Below are 18,305 nucleotides of genomic sequence, written 5' to 3' on the forward strand. Positions count from 1 at the left end.
GTTAGTTATAGACTAAACACAAACATGAAGGGGGTAGCTCTCTCTGCAACCCAAAACATGACAGAGTGCTCATTGACAACAAATTGTACGCACTGTGTGTTTTTCTGTCTTCTCAACGCCAAAGGGTGGGTAGCGACCTTTGGGAGTGGCCTAAATAGAAACAGGCTGGACTCCAGGCTAGTCTTTCCAGTCATACTTTTTACAATTTGCATGATATACCCAGTATGAAATCGAAGGTTACATTATCATACACACATTTTAGAAAAGCAGTGAGAGCGAGCACAACGTTATTGCCGTCCAGTGGAAAGGGCCCCTTAAAAACACTCTGAGCCAGACATCCTGGGATGTTTAATTCCCACTGTGACATTACTCACCAGTGTCCTCCTCTCCCTCTTCCTTGTCCAACTCCATGTCTTCAGGCAGGTCGATGACCTCAGGCTCAGGGGGCGGGGCCTGGTCGTCGCCATGGTAAGGGTCAACCTCATTCTCATCATATTCTCTCTGCAAAAGGACGAGATGTAAAAAGATAAAGACGCCGCCTGGCTAAATGTTTTCTTGGGGCAACTTTTATCTTGATCAGTCAGAAATCATATGTTTCCATTAGAAGAATGCTTTCTTTTTAGCTTGAGTACCATACTCCGTATTGACCATTGGCTCAATACTTTGGCTAGTATGCTTGTCAGATTCCATGGTTAGCCAGCAAATGTATTGGGCTAGCAGTCACTATGAAGAATGGTACTCAGGCTATTCTTTTAGCCTTCCCCCATCTAACTAACCCCAAACCCACAAAAATTTGCTGCCAAGTGGCTACCCCTAAGCTAGCTGAGAGAAAGATAAAACAAGCATGCAAGCAAGCGCTTGTTTACCAGAGTACAGTAAACATTTTGAAACAATAGCTTCCAGTAGTAAGGCAATGTAAGATATGTTTAGCAGCATGACGAGTTTTCAGTAAGAGACTACTGTGCAAAAACTGTGTACGTAAAGAATGCAGAAATTTTAAAATTTACAGTAAGAAGATCAAGACAACTTTACCTCATCCAGCTCCTCCAGGTTATGAGGCTGGACATCATCTTCCCCTTCTCCTTCTTCCTCCTCTTGTTTGTTCTGTCGGTCATCCTTCTTGTCTTTGTCTTGACCTTCTGCAAGAAAAATCCAGAAATGTATGAGTTAATCTTGAAGTAACAGGAAGTGACTATATCATCATAGCTGCCCCAAACAAGAACCACTGGTTACTTTCAACTTCAGAAGTAATTTCAATTAGAAATGTCTTGATTTGAGGAAACTGAAATGTCTAGCTGCAATTTTGTGACAGTCCTCCTTAAATGAGTATACATCAAAATACAACGGGAAAAGCTTGATGAATGTTGAAGAGAACTCTCCACCTTTATTTTGTCTCATTCTTAACTTGAAGGGAACACTAAATTAAATTTAAAGACCACAACAAGGAAAATGGTTCAACATGGGGCTACAGGGACATAATCTCACCTTCTTTGTTGTCGTCCTTGGCTACAATCCTGGAATCCTCTTCCTGTTCATCACCTTTCCCATGTTCTTCTTTCTCAGACTTTGATAGAAAAAAAAACATTTTATTCAATGAAGGGTTCTGAGTAAGCAGGCATCATAGTATTGACTAAAAATGTAGAAAATCAGAGTTTCCTGCTCATATTTTCCAAAATTCTTCAAGGCATCTAGTAAACATTCTACAGAAATCTAGACAGGGCTTACTGGCCCTGCCAGTTGACATATATTTGCATCATAGCCTGTGTCAAATGCATCATAATCAACAGAACTCATACAAGCCAATCAACTTCAGACTGTTACGGATACTGTTACGGAGTCTCAGCCACCCAAAGTTTCCAATCTGTCAGAACCCCTTACTGCATCTTCATCCTTCCCTCTCACATACCCTCACCTCGGGTTGTTCCTCCTCCTCCTCCATGTCATCTCCCCAGAGTTTCTCATCTAGTTTCTCCGCTCCCTCCCCGTCCACATCTCCCATCTGTTTGTCCAGCTCATTCTCGTTGGTCTCGTCTTCTTCAGAGTCAGAATTCTCTCCCTCTTCTACAAACACGACAAGGTAGGTTTAATGAGTTAAAGGGGTAGTTAACTCCAGAAGGAAGTTTTATTTTCCAATAGATCCATCATGATATCACAATCAGCAACCCTTTTTGCAGAATTTCACTTGTGGTGAATTACACGAGAATTGTGTTTGGATAACTCAACAAACCCATGAAGACCAATGCAGCTTTTGCTCCAGTAATTAGTAAAAGAGGGTGTTACTCTTTACCACAATGACTACAGTAATAATCAGAAAGACTGTCATATTTATGGAGGTTAGACATTCATGTAAAGGATATCTAAATACAACTCAATCTCTACAACTGGTTAAAATTCGGAGATTATTTCCGGACATTGCGGGTGGCATCCTTCACAGTGACTCTTCTTCAGTGTCATTAGAATGAACTGGACTCGCCTCTGCCTGAGATTTTTGCCTGAGAGGTGAGTCCAGTTTGCAGGACACTGCGCAAGTGAAGAAGTGATCTCTTCACTCCTCCTATGGAGGCCGAGGGGAAAAACCTACTCTAGAAAGCTCACTTATCCAGCAACCATTTCCAGAGACACTGAGGACCTGGGAGTAGCTATGAACAACCGAGCGCTGTGGAGAGATATTGTGCAACGCCTTACCCCGCCCAGCAGGGACGACAGATGATGAAGATGATGAGAATGAACTGGTAAAACTGTCAATATTAGCACATAGTATGTATTACTAAATAGAAAAACCAACTATCACAGTATCAGTTCCACGCACCAGGTTCAAGGTTGTGCATCTTGCCGTCGAAGTCGTCCGACATCTCGATAGCATTCTGCTCATCCTGCACATCTGGCTGCTGGTCAGGGTCCTGGTCCTCACGGTCCTGGTCGGGCTTCTGGGCATCCTGGAGCTGAAATAACCAGAAATAATGGAAGATTTTAAACAGCTGTAAAATGTTTTAAATTTCTTAATCTCATTCATGAATGTGAAAAGAAATGTGGCATAACACAATGTGGTCCAGAAACCAGGTCCTGGCTTTAAATCCTGTCATGCTATTGATCTTGCGCTCTTGGGAAAGAGCATTACACGACTTTCCTCCCTTCCTCAAGGATAAAATGAGTACCTGACTTCAGTTGAGGAGGCTAAAGGTGGTAGGATCAGAGAGTTGTGCTCCACCTTCCAATACCATGCCCTAGACACAGTGCATGACAACTCACTGCCCCTACAGCCTAAAAAAGGCTACATGGGACTACTTCTACCTGTACCTTTACCTTATGATTAGCCTTAATAATCACAGATGTTATTATAGTGATCCTCCCCTTTCTTTCTTCTATTAATCAATCCCAGCTTTCTCCATAAAGGGTCATTTCCAAAGGACGACAAAACTTTCAGGAATAGGAGCATCAGCCTGTAATGCTGCAGTGCCTGAAAATGAGCTTAATGGGCTTAATAAGTAAATTGTTTAATATAGTGTCACTACAATACCTAGCTGTCATTGTGTGCAAGCAGGCAGTTTCAGAGAGTGACATCTAATCCCAAGAATGGCTGACAGAGAACCAAACTTGGAGGACTTGACAAGACAGAGGTTCCTACCTGGTCTTCATTTTCGATCTGGTCGCTGACATCCTTGGCTCCCTCCCCCTCCCCGATTCCTCCTCCCTCGATGTCCTCGAACTGTGTGGCACCCTCGCCTCCCATCTCATCGCTGAACTCAGCCGGCAGGCAGAAACCCTGTGGAGCACAGATGCTTGCTTGAGGTTTGTAACCAGAAACATAGCTTAGACTCTTTTTCAGAAGGTGATGTAAAGCTGGTGGCTCTGTTTATGGGACAACTTTGAGCGTCAACCGTGAAGCCTTTGCACACACAAAAGCACAATTTTTGAGTAGGCATTGTGTACATTTGCTAAAAAAGCGAACCATAACAAAGCTATATTGCATTGTGAGGGTTGTACATAACATGTACTGATGTGGTTTGGTCTAGTTTGCAACGAATCTCAGCTACTGCTATAATAATAGCATTGTGCTATGGCTGAAGCATTACGTTTCGAGTTGACCTGAGGAAGATCAAAATGTATACATGAAATAAGTACATGTTATCATGTCCAAAGGAAATGGAAATATATCACAAAATGTCAGACATTTCACATCCCCAATGACAAGAAATTTTCACCGACCTTGCTGGCAAGATCAGAGAACAGCCCCAGCAGGATGGACAGCAGCTTGCAGGTGGCACGGTGGGAGGTCAACCTCAAGGTCAAGTAATAGGTAGTCATGGCAATGTACTGGTGCAGCATGGGAACCAGGTTCAGCAGCAGGTATACACAGGCATCTGCATCCTAGAAGGTGGGAAAAATCACTTGATGTATTATACATTGAAAATGAAGATATAGTACTAATAGTGGCAGACCCAGAAAAACTTGGATGGAGTGTGTCAGGAAGGACATGAAGGTGTGCAGGGGTCGACCCACTGGACAGAGCCGCATGGAGGCGTGGTGTGAAGATTGGCCGACTGCTGGAAACCCCTGCGTCAGGGACTCCAGCAGCAGTATAATCAAGCAACGGATAGTGAGTGAGTTTACAGTATTTTTGCACACCTGAATAGAAAACCGACTTGCAGTGGATACAGACAAAGCTGGAGGATTCTTAATGAATCCACCATTCACAGAAATTGACTTTCAACATTAAAGAATAGACTTTAAAGACAAAACTTTGAACCAGTCCCCCTAATAATTCTACAGGGAAAATGTCTTATATTCCACAGAAGAATGGACTGTTTATAACTGAGTGTGAACAAACAAAACTTAAGCTAACCCTTTTATCATCCTGGTCCTGTGCATTTCGAACTCTAGTGACCAGGGCTGTCATGCTGTCCTGTACCCTCCCCATGTTCAAAGTGGTACAGTCCTGCTGGAGGCCTTCTTCTAATAGTCTGGTAACCAAGCCTTCTTGAAGATGGGATGACAGATCTGGAAAGGAGAGTGGAACAAAACTTAATGTTTCTTTCATTACATTATGGAATACATAAAAACATGCACACAGTACAATTGATTCCTACAGAAAGAGACACAGAAAGAAGAAACGTTTGTCTAACCTTCTTCCATCTCCGTTGCATCTGTTTCCTCTTCGGTTTCTTCCTTAGTGACAGACTTGAACAAATGCTGGACTGCCAGAAGTAGAGCTGTCACCGTCGAGTCACGCTCTTCAGTAAAACTCTCCACACAGCTGTCAACATTGGTGACTGAAAGACCAACCAATATTCAGTTAGAACTCATTCAGCTATGTGTTCCTTAAAAAACCTCTATCTGTCAAGAAGCTGGTTTCTCTGCCCTGTCCCATTCTGTATCTTACTTTCTGTTTCTACTTCCATCATTGTATTGTAAGATTATGTCGATGTGGTACCTTACAAATCACATGTCATTTGCTATTGAATAAGAAATAGTCTACATAAGAGTCACAAAAAGGTTCAAAACAGAACCTACCATCAGTAGAGTCCACACTCTTTCCAACTCCACTGGTCAACTTCCACTCCCCAAACTCAGCACATTTCTTTGTAAGCCCCACTCTAAGTTGGGTTAGACAGTCTGCCAGGCCTGTCCTGTGAGCACTGTCCATGGTGCTGATTTCAAAGCTGCTGTCCACTGTGCTGCTTTCAGTTTTGCAGCCCATTGTGTTGACTTCAGAGTTGCTGTCTCTGGTGCTGATTTCAGTGTTGCTGTCCATTGTGCCAAACTCTATGCTGCAATCACCGATGCTGGAATCTATGGTCCTGTCCTTGGTGCTGAATTTGGCCTCTATGCACAACAGGCTTGACTGAAGGCTTGTGAGGGACTGGAATCCTGTGTCCACCAGACCAAATACATCCCTAAAGGAAATGGAAAGACGTGATGAATAAATGACCAGGACTGAATGAATTTAACAGGTTAACAATCGTGCAACTCAATGAGTAAATGAGATTGATGATGCCTTCCCAATCTAATACAATAGATAAGATCTGCATTTTCTGAATACTGTATAGTATTAGACTCAGACTGTATATTTTCAGAGACACAAGCAGACAACAAGTTTACAGGACAGTTAAAAATACTTTGTTCCTTTGAACAGTTAGCATACTTACCAAGATACAAGCTGAGTGTCTAGTCTGTCCAGCTCAAATGTCTTCAAGTCCACCTTTGTTTTCAAGTCTTGAACGACACTAGCACATTCCTGTGGAATACAGCAAACCATACATGTTTTTCGACAGCAGAAGTCAAACCCTAGAAGCAGGGGTTTGGAGGGTTATCTAAGGAAGAACAAAGGAAATTGCAAGAGAGAATTAAAAAAGAATGGGAACAGGGATTTTAACCATATAAATGAAAGAAAAACATTGTTATGGGCTAATCACTGTTTTATACACATACCTGTGTATTCTAACATTCTCTCATTGAAGGGTCTTATTCTTTGTATGCTATGACAAAAAAGGCTAACCTCAAAACCTTAGATGCATCATACTATAAATGTCTAAGCTGTGTTTTCTTCAGTATGCCTTTTCCATCCCTTTGACAACTCCTGAAGCAACCTATGCTGGCAGGACTGTCCTTGTGATGCTCTTGTGATGCTTTCTTAAAAGAGAAATAATTCAACATAAAGCTAACACTAACCTTGACCCTGTTACAGCACTCTTGGTGTCCGCTGTCCCCAAGCCTCATGCCTGCAGATGCTGGTAATTGGTCGGCATGCAGGGGGGAGGGGGGCAGGAGGATGTTCCCCTCCGGAGCAGCAGGACAAGCCTGGAGGAGGATGGAGAACTGGTCCAGACAGGAGGCACACCTGGACCAAAGGACATACAAAACTGCTCTCAATGTCAGGTGTACATTAGAATTAGAAAAACTAGAACAGAGCCAATACCTTATGCAAGTCTAGAAAAGAACAAGAAAGTGCTGTGTCTAGTTCTCATGTTCACACAATACACATAAAAAATCTGTGTACAGGCTAATAGGATGTCCCAGTAGCTCAACTGGTAGTAGCCTCCAATTGAGCTCCTGGTTTCTATTAGATGGTAACTGAAACAGTCAGGAAACTTACTGTACTGTGTGCCACTAGGTACTATAAGGGTCTGAACAAATAAACAAACAAATACAGATACCTGTCTAAAAGGGCCTTCAGCATCTGTAGCCATGTGAAAGTCTGCTGCTGTGGTGGGAGGGCAGGCTTCACGGTACCTTCATGTAATGTGGAGCGGAGACTTTCCAGGGATGACAACATCATCCTAGGGACAGAAAGCATGTCTTCAGAGATACAAGATCATAAAATGCTACATGTAATGGGATATGTTATTTCATTTTGTCCTCTTCCATTATTTTGTAACTGTAAAATATCAGAGAACTTAGGAAAAAAGAATCTGGTGTGGCTTTAGCAACTGCAAGAGTCATGAATTTTAACGGCCATCCCTCAGATAGGACCTTAAATAAAGGTTCTGTGTTTGAGTTGAGGAGAGCCAGACCTCAAGCACGTAAAAGAACCCACCATACTAATTGAAAAGAGTAAACTAAGGTCCTTCCCAGTGTGAGTGGTTCAACACATACAGTCCTATAGCCCTAACTAGGGGAATTACTGTTGATTTGAAGTCACTAGGCGCTGTATACAGGCTACCATTACAGCCCCTTGCAATTAAGCCCTGTCTATTGTAGGCTCCCTGACTGCAAAGATAGAGTAGCATTCCCACCCAATAACAATACTTATACAATATAGTAATAAATATTAAGTAATACTTTTAGGCTGCCCAAAACTCTAGTGATACATACAGTTGAACAAAGTAAACTGAAATGCATGAGTTCACACTTTCACCTTTCAGTGTCAAACTTTAATGTAGTGCATAACAGATACATTTATCCTTAAGTATCTTGCAGTGTTTTACTTCAATAGGAAGCTGGCTCAATGAAAATTCTAACTGGAAACTACTTGACTCCTCTGCCCACCCCAAAAAAAGTCTAGGGTGGCAGGTTTTTCTAGGGTAGGTAGGGAAACAGGAAACACAACATTTTTTTCCTAGGCCTAACAAAACAAAGAGGGCCACGCCCATCTCACCTGAGCCACGCCCATTTCCCCAGCATGTCGGCCAGGTGCCTCCTCTGTGCCACCATGACCGTCAGCAGGTGTTCACTGAACCCTTTACACCTGTCGATGTTGGCTCCGCCCAGGTCCTTGGCGGGCGTTGCCATGGCAGCGTGCATGGCTGCTCGTCGGGACACGCAGCGCCAGAAGTATTTTTCACAGCCCTCCCAGCCATGACACAGTCTGGAACTAATACGTAAAAAGATAGTTAAGATAGGGGTTGAACTTTCATGGATGTTATAAATTATTGTATGAAAAACAGCCTTAGACTACCATATTGGCAGACAACTAATCATCACTGGCTATGGCATAAAAAAAAAATTAATACTGTCAGATCTCTACAAGTGACCACCTCTGCACAAGGACCATCTTGCCATTAATATTTTCCTTCATTCATTTAAAGGGGTATTCCACTCCAGAAGTGGGTATCATAAGTCTTCAGAGAACAGATAGTTAAGCTTGAAACAAGTTTGTTTTTGTCAAATTTACCATAACTTGAAACCTAAATGCAGGGCGAACATTGTAGCAATTGAGTTCTTGAATTCCCCTGACAATCCTTCCAATGGTGTTTACATTTTTGCAGGTACTAGATTGAACTATTCATGTTGCATATCTCACCTGTCAGAGGCACCCCCTATCACCTGTGCACAGGTTGCAGCCACGTTCAGTGCTGGTGTCAGCAAGGCCTCATTTAAGTCACTTGTAGCTAGACAACCCAAACCTTTTCTGTAGGACAGGCCTGTACAGAGATAAGAAGGAAAAAAGTCTATCAGCTCAGTTCATGTGATGAATAAAGTTATCTAAAAAGAATTACAATCAAATAGATAAAACACAGCTATCTACCACTCAGAGAACACAAACACAGCATGTCCAGAACACAAGATATCATAATGGTAGGTTCCATTGCAGTGCCATCACAACCTGCTAGGGGATCCATAATCCATTCAATTCAAGGTCTCATCAAGACCTACCCACATATTGAGTATCAATACAATTCATCCAGGCCTTCTTAATTTATGCTGTCAATCCACAAACACACAAACACTACCAAAAACATGGTAAAGTTGAAAAATGACAACAAGTTGAAAAGTCCCACCTATAAATAGATGAAAGTTCAATCTCTTCTTCTGGATAAATCAAATTTAATTAAATTTGATTTATCCAGAAGAAGAGATTGAACTTTCATCTATTCATTATATTCCTGGATGTATAATCTTCAAAAAAGTCCCACCTATAGTTCCCAGATACTTGAACAACTCTGACAGAGACTTCCTCTTTCTCAGTTGGATGTGTTTCACTTCTGACTTCTGCTTGTCTTTGTCAGACGTCTGAGGAGGGACAAGAATTATTTTAGCATTTTGTTAATCATGTTAAAATCTCCATATTAGCGCATGGACTACGCATATGTGCAGGCACTACTGTAACAGCAGGGGGCTAGTCCACTGGAAGTGATGTGTGTTTGAATCCCATACTCTTCTACATAATACAGTCCAAAACAGTAGTGCTACAGTAACAGTACTGCACAGTGTTGTAGAATACAGTACAGCAAGTCCACTGTCAGTGGTGTGTGTGTGTGTGTGTGTATTTGACTGCCTAGTTCATAGCATTCTCATAAGCTAAGCAGGGAAAGCAGTATGCATCATATCAGTTTATATAGTTTTGGCTATGACCAGTCCAGGCCCTGAACAGCAAGCACTATACCCACTAGGCCAATGTACAAATCAGGGTAAGTTGCTAAACTAACAGATGTTGGACAAGACCAACAAAACATTCATAAGACACTGAGCACAGCCATACCTTTGAAACATCCAGTGATTGTAACTCCTTTATTGTTGCTGCAATTTCACCTGCAAAGAAGATGGATGTTAAGAAATCAAACCAATACATTAGTGCCAAAACAGAAGCACATTGGCATTGCAGCAATAGGATTATCTACAACCATTAGGCAACAGAATGTCAAAATTCATTAACAGCGTATCATACGGCCAAAAAAGTTTTAAAGGATGACATTTGCTAATTTTACAAATTAAACTGGAATCACAGCCACATAAAGATAAAAATTGTAATAAAAGATTTGATAGCCTAACTTACCTGCGAACTCGTCGACAGTGGAGATGAGCGCAGGGTATGGGGCCTTGTCCATAGTCTGTTTGCACAGTCTCCTCATGCGGAGGAAAAGGGAGGGTAGGCGTGGCTGCAGTGACCCCGGGTCAGAGGTCAGGGAGGGTAGGCGTGGCTGCAGTGACCCCGGGTCAGAGGTCAGGGAGGGTAGGCGTGGCTGCAGTGACTCCGGGTCAAGGGTTAGGGCACTGGATAACCCTGTGGTTAGCTGGAAGTATGCCTGATGCAAAGAAGAAATCATTAAATTAACCAAAAGACATTGCCTGGGCAGTCCCTTGAGGCCTTAATCACATTTTGTAGTAGATCATTGTACAAATTTTTAGATCAAAGCAATTTCAAGCAGATTGTGACAGAACCAAGTTGAACCAAAAATGACCTAAGACTGCCATGCTAAAGTTTGCATGACACATGTACATTACAAGACTATCCAAAGGGTACAATTTTACAATTGAATGACACTCATAAAACAAATGCAACCAGCCCTAACGTACCTGATATCAAGTAAATATAAGAAATAAACAGTTCACAATCCACTCAACAATGGTTCAAATATTATCTTAACTATTAGCACAATAAAAACAATACTCTGTACCTGAAACCCCTCAGGTGCAACAAAGTTGCTGACTGGAATGATGTCTTGTTTTGTTTTGTCCACTTGCTTCACTGGCACATCTGTTTCCAAGATGTTTGAAGTCATGACAGAACTGGCCATTTTCCCCAGGGATTCCTGACAACAGAAAGGAAATGTAAAAAGACTATGCTCAATTACATTGTATAAAGTGAATTTCAAAGTTGTACTCTTTCAATGTGGTATGGACCACTTCCTTTGAGAGTTTCAAACAACATTCATTTGATAAGTCTTTAACTGATTGTTTTTATTATGCAACATGCATGTTTGTGATAAATAGTTGTACTTTGTGCATTTGGAATCTTGGGGTAGAAGTTATCAATGTGCTAGTGTACAACTAAGAATAAAGCAAACAACAAAGAAACTAAAAGAAGATATATCATTCTTTACACTGGCCTTGACCATCTAAGTCTTCATGTAATTGTGGTTTACATGTAACATGCATTGGCATAATACCGGTCATAAGCCTTATACCGGTCGATTAAAAATAGTGGAACTTAAAGAGATCTACACATGCAACAATAGTTATTTCTGAGGTATGCACACTTCAGACATCTAGGTGTCTAATACATAATTTACAAAGCATCGATAACAATGCATTCGAAGACAACAAGGCCAAAAGTTTTCAGGTCATTTTCGGGGCAGGCGAGCTCGTCGTGGGACAAACACACTGTCACGTTCATCGCCAGATTTGTAGATAATAATCACATGACATTGTGCTCACGGCACAAGACGAGCATGATTCAACAGCAATCTTGAATTTCTTTTGGTGACCTACAACTCGTGTAAAAGTGTGAGGAACCTTGCATTATCGCCCGGATCTACGGCTGAATGGGTCAAATTGAACGTACGCCGCCATTTTCCCGCCATTTTTAATGCTACGGCCAGCAGTAAAGTTTTACGTCATAGCGGTTGTGACAGACCAAAATTAAATGAAAATTCTTGTCAGTATACGCCAATTTTCTCATGACTTTTTGTATGCTCATGCAGATTTTTGTTTTGTGCAACTACTAACAGGAAAGAAAGGAACAACAGAGGATGTATAAAGGTACATAGCGGCAGTTAATTGTGCCGTGTTTCGTTCGGCCGGTATTGTGCACCCCCTTCCAACCACGCGCCCGTTCTCCGTGCAATTCCGCTGTGTGTTCCAATTACGATATTATGTTTTTAGCAGGACCAGAGAGACAAAATAATTTACACAGAAAAAGTGGCAAAGGTAAGCTGTAACAGCAACATGTAACTGGAGAAAATGATGGGTTGATCATTTGCCAAATTAGCATTGCTTGAGAAATTGCAGTAAACCGACCGGTATTATGCCAATGGATGTTATCAAACATGCATGTTCAGTACAAGGGTAGGTTGTGCATGTTGAGGCCAGCAAGAGTGATAACTGTACTGCAATTAAGAATAAGGCATTTAACAACTAACAAAAAACCATAGACATCCCCTTCTGCACTGACCTTGAACTTCCTGATGTACTTGTGCAGGGTCCGCCTGGTTTTCTCCACGGAGTCTTTCATGGCCCAGAAGTTCAGGTCGCTCCAGCGAGCGATCTTCACAAAACCCTGAAGTTATACAATGGCAAAAAAATAAATCAGATTAAGGCCACACCAATTTAATTTCTTGGTTCACGGATTTTTTCATAAAAAATATGGAGCGACAGGGCGAAAAAAGAATAAAAATAAAAATTGTAAAATGGTTGAGGTAAAGATAAGGGGTCATCCAAAACATAAAGAATAAAAAGTTTTCAGCTTGAAAAAAGTACAAAAAGACTATTACTGTACATTAACAGCACCTGTTCATTGAAAATTACAAAGTAGTGTCAGTTTTTATGTTTGTTCCATTCTTCATGAATGAAAAATATAACTGTAATAATAATACCCACATTTAAAGGAGCTTATAATATAAAGGCCAATTTGCTACACCAGAAAGTTGGTGAATGGTTTCATTAATGGTGAAAATTTGCTGAGTGGTAATTTTAATTTTTTTCTTATTTTCCCAAAAATAGGAGCGAGCGAATCCGTGAACCAATGAATTAAATTGGTATGGCCTAAAGTAATTGTGACACCAAATGTAACATATCCTGATTACATTAAATCATCATTAAACACAATTCAATAAATCAAGGCATTTGTCCAAAATATAGACTCTTCTGATGTTATTGAACACATCTTATAAATCAGACTTTCAGCTCTTGATCCCTCTCTCCATTGTAATGAAATTTAATTCTTTCCAAGATGTCACAGTGAACACTGTTAGCAAGCTTTAAAGTACAGAGATAGGCACTGTAGCTCAGAAAAAAATTATTTTGATAGGAAAACAGTTTTATGTCGTTGTGGCTACATACAATTGAAACAGTAGTAAAAATGACGGCTTTGTGCACTTCACAAAAGAATGCTGTATTAAATCCTGGGCCCTAGTATTCCAGTAAACCAACGTAAGACACAAAAATGTTCCCAAGACTTTACACACCTTGAGTTCCTTCTCCACAGGAGCCCGGAGGTCCTTGATGGTGTCTTGGACAGTTGGAAGGAACTGGTGATAGTAGCAGTGAAGGTTCCACAGCACATTGGCAACAACAGCTGCAGGTAGGAACAGATTTATGTTCAACTGAGTTTATACATGTAACGCCAGTTCACCTTTATCCGTGGGGAAACCTATATCCATTGTTCTTCAGAACAGTGCATTTAGGGATATAAAGTCAATGGACGGTGGTTTCAAATTGTATAATTTTTAAAATATAGCAGTTTGAACTCATATTTCATTGGAATGTTAGCCCTAAATACCCTACTTTTGACAACAACGGATATAGGTTACCCCACGGATCAAGGTGAACTAACATTATATGTCCACAAATGCAACATGCTTAGTACTGCAGGTTGACTTGCTGTGTGCAAGTTGACTTGCTGTGTGCAGGTTGACTTGCTGCCTGCAGGTTGACTTGCTGTGTGCAGGTTGACTTGCTGTGTGCAGGTTGACTTGCTGTGTGCAGGTTGACTTGCTGTGTGCAGGTTGACTTGCTGTGTGCAGGTTGACTTGCTGTGTGCAGGTTGACTTGCTGTCTGCAGGGTTGACTTGCTGTGTGCAGGTTGACTTGCTGTGTGCAGGTTGACTTGCTGTCTGCAGGGTTGACTTGCTGTGTGCAGGTTGACTTGCTGTGTGCAGGTTGACTTGCTGTCTGCAGGGTTGACTTGCTGTGTGCAGGTTGACTTGCTGTGTGCAGGGTTGACTTGCTGTGTGCAGGTTGACTTGCTGTGTGCAGGTTGACTTGCTGTGTGCAGGTTGACTTGCTGCATGGTGGGTTCTTTAACATGCTCGAGGTATGGCTCACGGGACCTCCATTTTACGTCTTATCCAAGGGAATGCCCTAGCCGAAGCTAGGTACAAACGTACTCCTTTTTACCTGAGTAAAACTTGAGTAACAAAAAACACCACTTCTCACCTTGCTGTTGGCTGTCTGCCACCGATGCAGCGTGATAGTGGAAGTCTTGAACCATCTGAAGTCGGGCGGGGAACTCGCCAAGACTGGAACACTCCAGAAACTGCTTCAGACTGGACACAAACTCTCCCGTAGTGTGGGCTGCCTCATCACTGGGACAGGGAGAACAGTATGTCAATCAGGACTCGAAATACCACCTGCATATGGACGTTAGTGCAGGTAAAATTGGAGCTGTGCAGGTATTTCTGGTGTCTACCTGCACCTAACCTGCACTACTAGTCCATCTACTGGGTTTTACACATACACATGTAAATGTTCTATGATGTAGGTGTGTATGGATTGTTATTAGCTGCATATTGATAAAGTATGAAAGAAAAATAAAACAATGCATAGTTCCTGAACAATTTTAGTATGATGCATAATTCTTAAGTTCAGAGTGGTGCAGGTAAAATTTGTCTGGTGCAGGTAATTTTCAATGCTACCTGCACCAGTGCGGGTATACAGAAAAAAGGATTTTGAGCCCTGTCAATGAACGTTAGACATCCAGGTAACAAGATATGCTTTATATAGCAGTTACTCAAGCAACTGGATATATTTTTGGAAATGGGGAGACGTTTCAAGTAGCAGCCACTATCTTTTGTCAGTGTTATTATGCAAAGTGTTCTCCCCATGTTTCTTGTTGTTGTGTTTATTGTAGTATGGGACTCAAGCATTCATGCCATATGGATACAAATGGGATAGAAAATTTAAGTAAGATTTTTTTGTGTCACACAATTTTACGTCGGACCTCATTAAACTAATATCTCCTGGGAAACTCTAGAACATTGGCCTGCTTAGAAATGTATTAGGAATTCAAGTTTATATGATGCTCAAATCCAGAAAATGTAAAAGACAATGCATGCATCAGATTTGTTTATGGCAATGAGTACTATATGCAGCTCTGCAAAACTAAACTAAATAAAATAAACAATTAACCTGTTTGCTGAAGAAGAGGCTTCTGGGAAGAGCTGGCTCTCGACCAGCTGATACAGGTGGAACCACCATTTTGTCCTGGCCGTCTCAGCGGCTTGCTGGGTACAGGTGTCCAGACAGTGGGACCAGCACCTGGGGAGGGGGGCACAGCCAAGGTCATTAGAACATCTGGCAAGGTCATAAAGGGGAGGTGTTTATCTATTAATTTATTAATCTCCAGGCAAGTGGGTAGTCCCTTCAACTTATTGGAAGTTAATTTCCAAGGGGGTCTGCTTACATGAAAAACAAAACAAAACATGTTACATTCAGTAAGAGAAGAAGACAACCAGAGGACAACAAACACAATACAAGTAAACCGAAGCGTCAAAAACAGTGGTCAAAAGTCAAACCAAAAACGGCAACGGAGGAGGTCAGGGGACAAAGTGCTGTGGTATGTGTCTTAGGGCAGCTTTAAACTGCCGTAGAGTTGATGCATATCTAATGTCCGTGTTAACAAACAAGGTCATTAGCACAGCAGGTGGGGGGGGGGGCAGTCAAGATCATAATTATCAACATTCCTCACATTACAAAGGTGAAGCATTTACAAAGTTCATTTTCCCTCACAGTTTATCGTTCATCATTTGTCTTGTCCTCTCTGACAGTATCTCCGTTTTGAGAAGAATCTTTTTATTTTGTTTTATTTCATTTCAATGTCTTGTATATCACAATTATCTTCTTAAATATAAAAGTGCTTCGACTGTAGGATCTACAAGAAGACAACCTGAGTTCCAGCCTCCTCCACTGGATGATCATCTGCATGATGGCCTCCAGCTGGGTTGTCATGGAAACCTCTCTGCTGGCATTGTTCTCCCATTCCTGTAAAAAGTAAACAGGAAATATCACTTGTACCAAATTCTTGTACCAGAAACTTACATTTATCTATGGCAAGTTAGGTGTCTGAAATACGACTGCCAGGATTCAAACTCCCCACGAGTTGGTCCAAAAGTAGGGCCTCCTACTTCGTGTTATCGTGTTATCACCCCACCTGACTTCTTTAGCTTTGCCCATGGACTTCTTGTAGGCTTTGCTTCCACTGTAAATCAGCTTTGCCACCATCATTCCTCCTTGCCCCTGGCGCAATTCTGCTTCACCCTCCTTCTGCTTTATCCTAACAGCTGAAGTCTACCCAAATTCATGACGGATTGTGCCTAATCAATTCAGACTACGAAGGGTTTGTGAAATGCCACTTTGGCACTTGGCAAAAAGGTGGTCCAGAATGTGCACAGGAGCAGAGGCTATTCCATGTTTTGTGGTGCAACCGCTGTAGTTGGTTTCTACATAATTTTTGTATCAACTGCAAAGCTGAAGGAGTTACGTGAAGGTGTGTATGTTTGATCTTGTTTAATCATGAAGAAACCAAACAGGTACGGTCGCCAAACATGTAATGTCACCTGTGCTTTCTTGAGCAGCAGCTCCAGGCCAGTCAAGAACTTCATGAGGGGGCTGGTCACAGGGAAGGACAGGAGTCTCTCCACCAGCTGTGCAATCTGGAAAAAACATGATGAAAAACATCTAGCAAACTCTTCCAGCTCTGTGTTAGAAAAAATTAAAAACATTCTCCCGGCATTAATTTTGTGTTGTTCATGGCTGACAGGAATGCCCAATAAAATTTCACATCATTTGGACAGAAATGAAGATGCAAATCCTCTTGGACGATTACTTTACAAAATTGCCAGAGGGAGAAACACGACAGAAAACAAAATTCAAGTTATATTTTTCCCTACTGTAATGGAAAGGAAATATAAAAAGGATCAAGATCTGAGTCATTCTGCATGATGGCTTGGGAATAGCAACATTGGACAAAGAGATTTCTGGAAAACCATGATGGTTCAGGGTGTGGCCTAAACTTGATGTCAGCAGTAAGCAAGAAAAGATCTCAATTACATTAATTTTGTATTAGACAATTCTTTCAAAATGTTTCTGACATCATCTCTGACTACAGTACCTGTTTGAGAGTTGGGTGATCAGGCCACTGGGCAAGCAGCTCCTCTGTCCGGACTGTCACACCTGCCAGCAGCGTTCTGCACTGCAGAACCTCAGGGATGTTGGGGTCATGATAGATGTCATACTGTCTGCTCTGCTGGGGCGTGGTCTGTAAAAAAAGTCAAATTGGATGGTTAGGACCTATCTTAATACTCGTTTTACTGTCTTGGCTGGGGTATATGTTGTCAGAGTGTATACATGTAGGTATAACATGTTATGTATTTAACCTAAGATCTCGAGTCTTTTCAGGGGCAGTCAAAATTTTTCATTCATCTGTCTAATATTTCAGAAAATATTTGTTTTACTGTTGCATATCTTGATACTTGCTTTTTGATGCCCATAATGAGATCAAACATACCAATGATAGCCTTCTTTGGCACTGTCACAGTCCTTAAAAGCTTCCTGGTTGAAAGATATCAACACTTAATAGCTTAAATACATGTACTGTGTCTCTAGATTCCAAGACTTAGAGACCTATATCCATTCATTTAATCTTAAAAACATTTGGGTAGCCCCTACGATAAATGACCTGCTGATTTCCAAGGGGGCCCAGAAAGGGACTTCAGTACCGTACCTTGCTGTCTTCAGCACCAGTTTCCAGCACCTTCAGTTTGCCCTGCAGCAGCCCGCTGACCACCATGTGACCTCCGACAAGGTCCCCATCTAACCTGCAGTCTGATACAACAGGAAACAAAACTTTTAAAGCAAAGTCACATATTTTTTATGAACTTGAAGGACTTACTGTGTTTGCTCTTGAATAGAATATCTTAAGGGCTATTCAATGTATTGAGGTTACCGATTTAAGTGGTTTTCAAGCCCAGAACTGATGTCTAAATGTGCCAAATCAAAAGACGGAAACATGTAAAAGAACCACATTTTATTTGAAATGTATGCTACAACAAATGATTAATGTCAAAATGTCAAATGTTACATGCGAACGCTTATTGTTTACTCTAAAATACAGTGGTTTTGAGTCAAAATGTAACAACAACAATTATCAA

At 41.4% G+C, this 18,305-nt stretch overlaps 1 protein-coding gene across 1 annotated transcript in view; it reads right to left on the reverse strand.

Moving 5' to 3' along the window:
• The window catches only part of LOC118407320 (midasin-like), an 89,035-nt gene that overhangs the window by 8,483 nt on the left and 62,247 nt on the right, over positions 1-18,305 (reverse strand). The window contains exons 62-88 of the mRNA XM_035807784.1: positions 17,879-17,979; positions 17,267-17,413; positions 16,713-16,808; positions 16,043-16,137; positions 15,286-15,414; positions 14,314-14,462; positions 13,344-13,453; positions 12,332-12,436; positions 10,836-10,970; positions 10,214-10,463; positions 9,920-9,969; positions 9,354-9,450; positions 8,741-8,861; positions 8,096-8,311; positions 7,155-7,277; positions 6,670-6,838; positions 6,147-6,235; positions 5,512-5,894; positions 5,124-5,270; positions 4,844-4,998; positions 4,207-4,368; positions 3,626-3,763; positions 2,810-2,942; positions 1,913-2,061; positions 1,486-1,564; positions 1,033-1,139; positions 375-501 (exon numbers count right to left, since the gene is read on the reverse strand). Coding sequence (XP_035663677.1) covers positions 375-501; positions 1,033-1,139; positions 1,486-1,564; positions 1,913-2,061; positions 2,810-2,942; positions 3,626-3,763; positions 4,207-4,368; positions 4,844-4,998; positions 5,124-5,270; positions 5,512-5,894; positions 6,147-6,235; positions 6,670-6,838; positions 7,155-7,277; positions 8,096-8,311; positions 8,741-8,861; positions 9,354-9,450; positions 9,920-9,969; positions 10,214-10,463; positions 10,836-10,970; positions 12,332-12,436; positions 13,344-13,453; positions 14,314-14,462; positions 15,286-15,414; positions 16,043-16,137; positions 16,713-16,808; positions 17,267-17,413; positions 17,879-17,979 — 3,762 coding nt within the window. The remainder of the gene's footprint in view (positions 1-374; positions 502-1,032; positions 1,140-1,485; positions 1,565-1,912; positions 2,062-2,809; positions 2,943-3,625; positions 3,764-4,206; positions 4,369-4,843; positions 4,999-5,123; positions 5,271-5,511; positions 5,895-6,146; positions 6,236-6,669; positions 6,839-7,154; positions 7,278-8,095; positions 8,312-8,740; positions 8,862-9,353; positions 9,451-9,919; positions 9,970-10,213; positions 10,464-10,835; positions 10,971-12,331; positions 12,437-13,343; positions 13,454-14,313; positions 14,463-15,285; positions 15,415-16,042; positions 16,138-16,712; positions 16,809-17,266; positions 17,414-17,878; positions 17,980-18,305) is intronic.

The sequence above is a fragment of the Branchiostoma floridae genome, unplaced genomic scaffold, assembly GCF_000003815.2.
Source record: "Branchiostoma floridae strain S238N-H82 unplaced genomic scaffold, Bfl_VNyyK Sc7u5tJ_1297, whole genome shotgun sequence".
NCBI classification, from domain to species: domain Eukaryota; kingdom Metazoa; phylum Chordata; class Leptocardii; order Amphioxiformes; family Branchiostomatidae; genus Branchiostoma; species Branchiostoma floridae.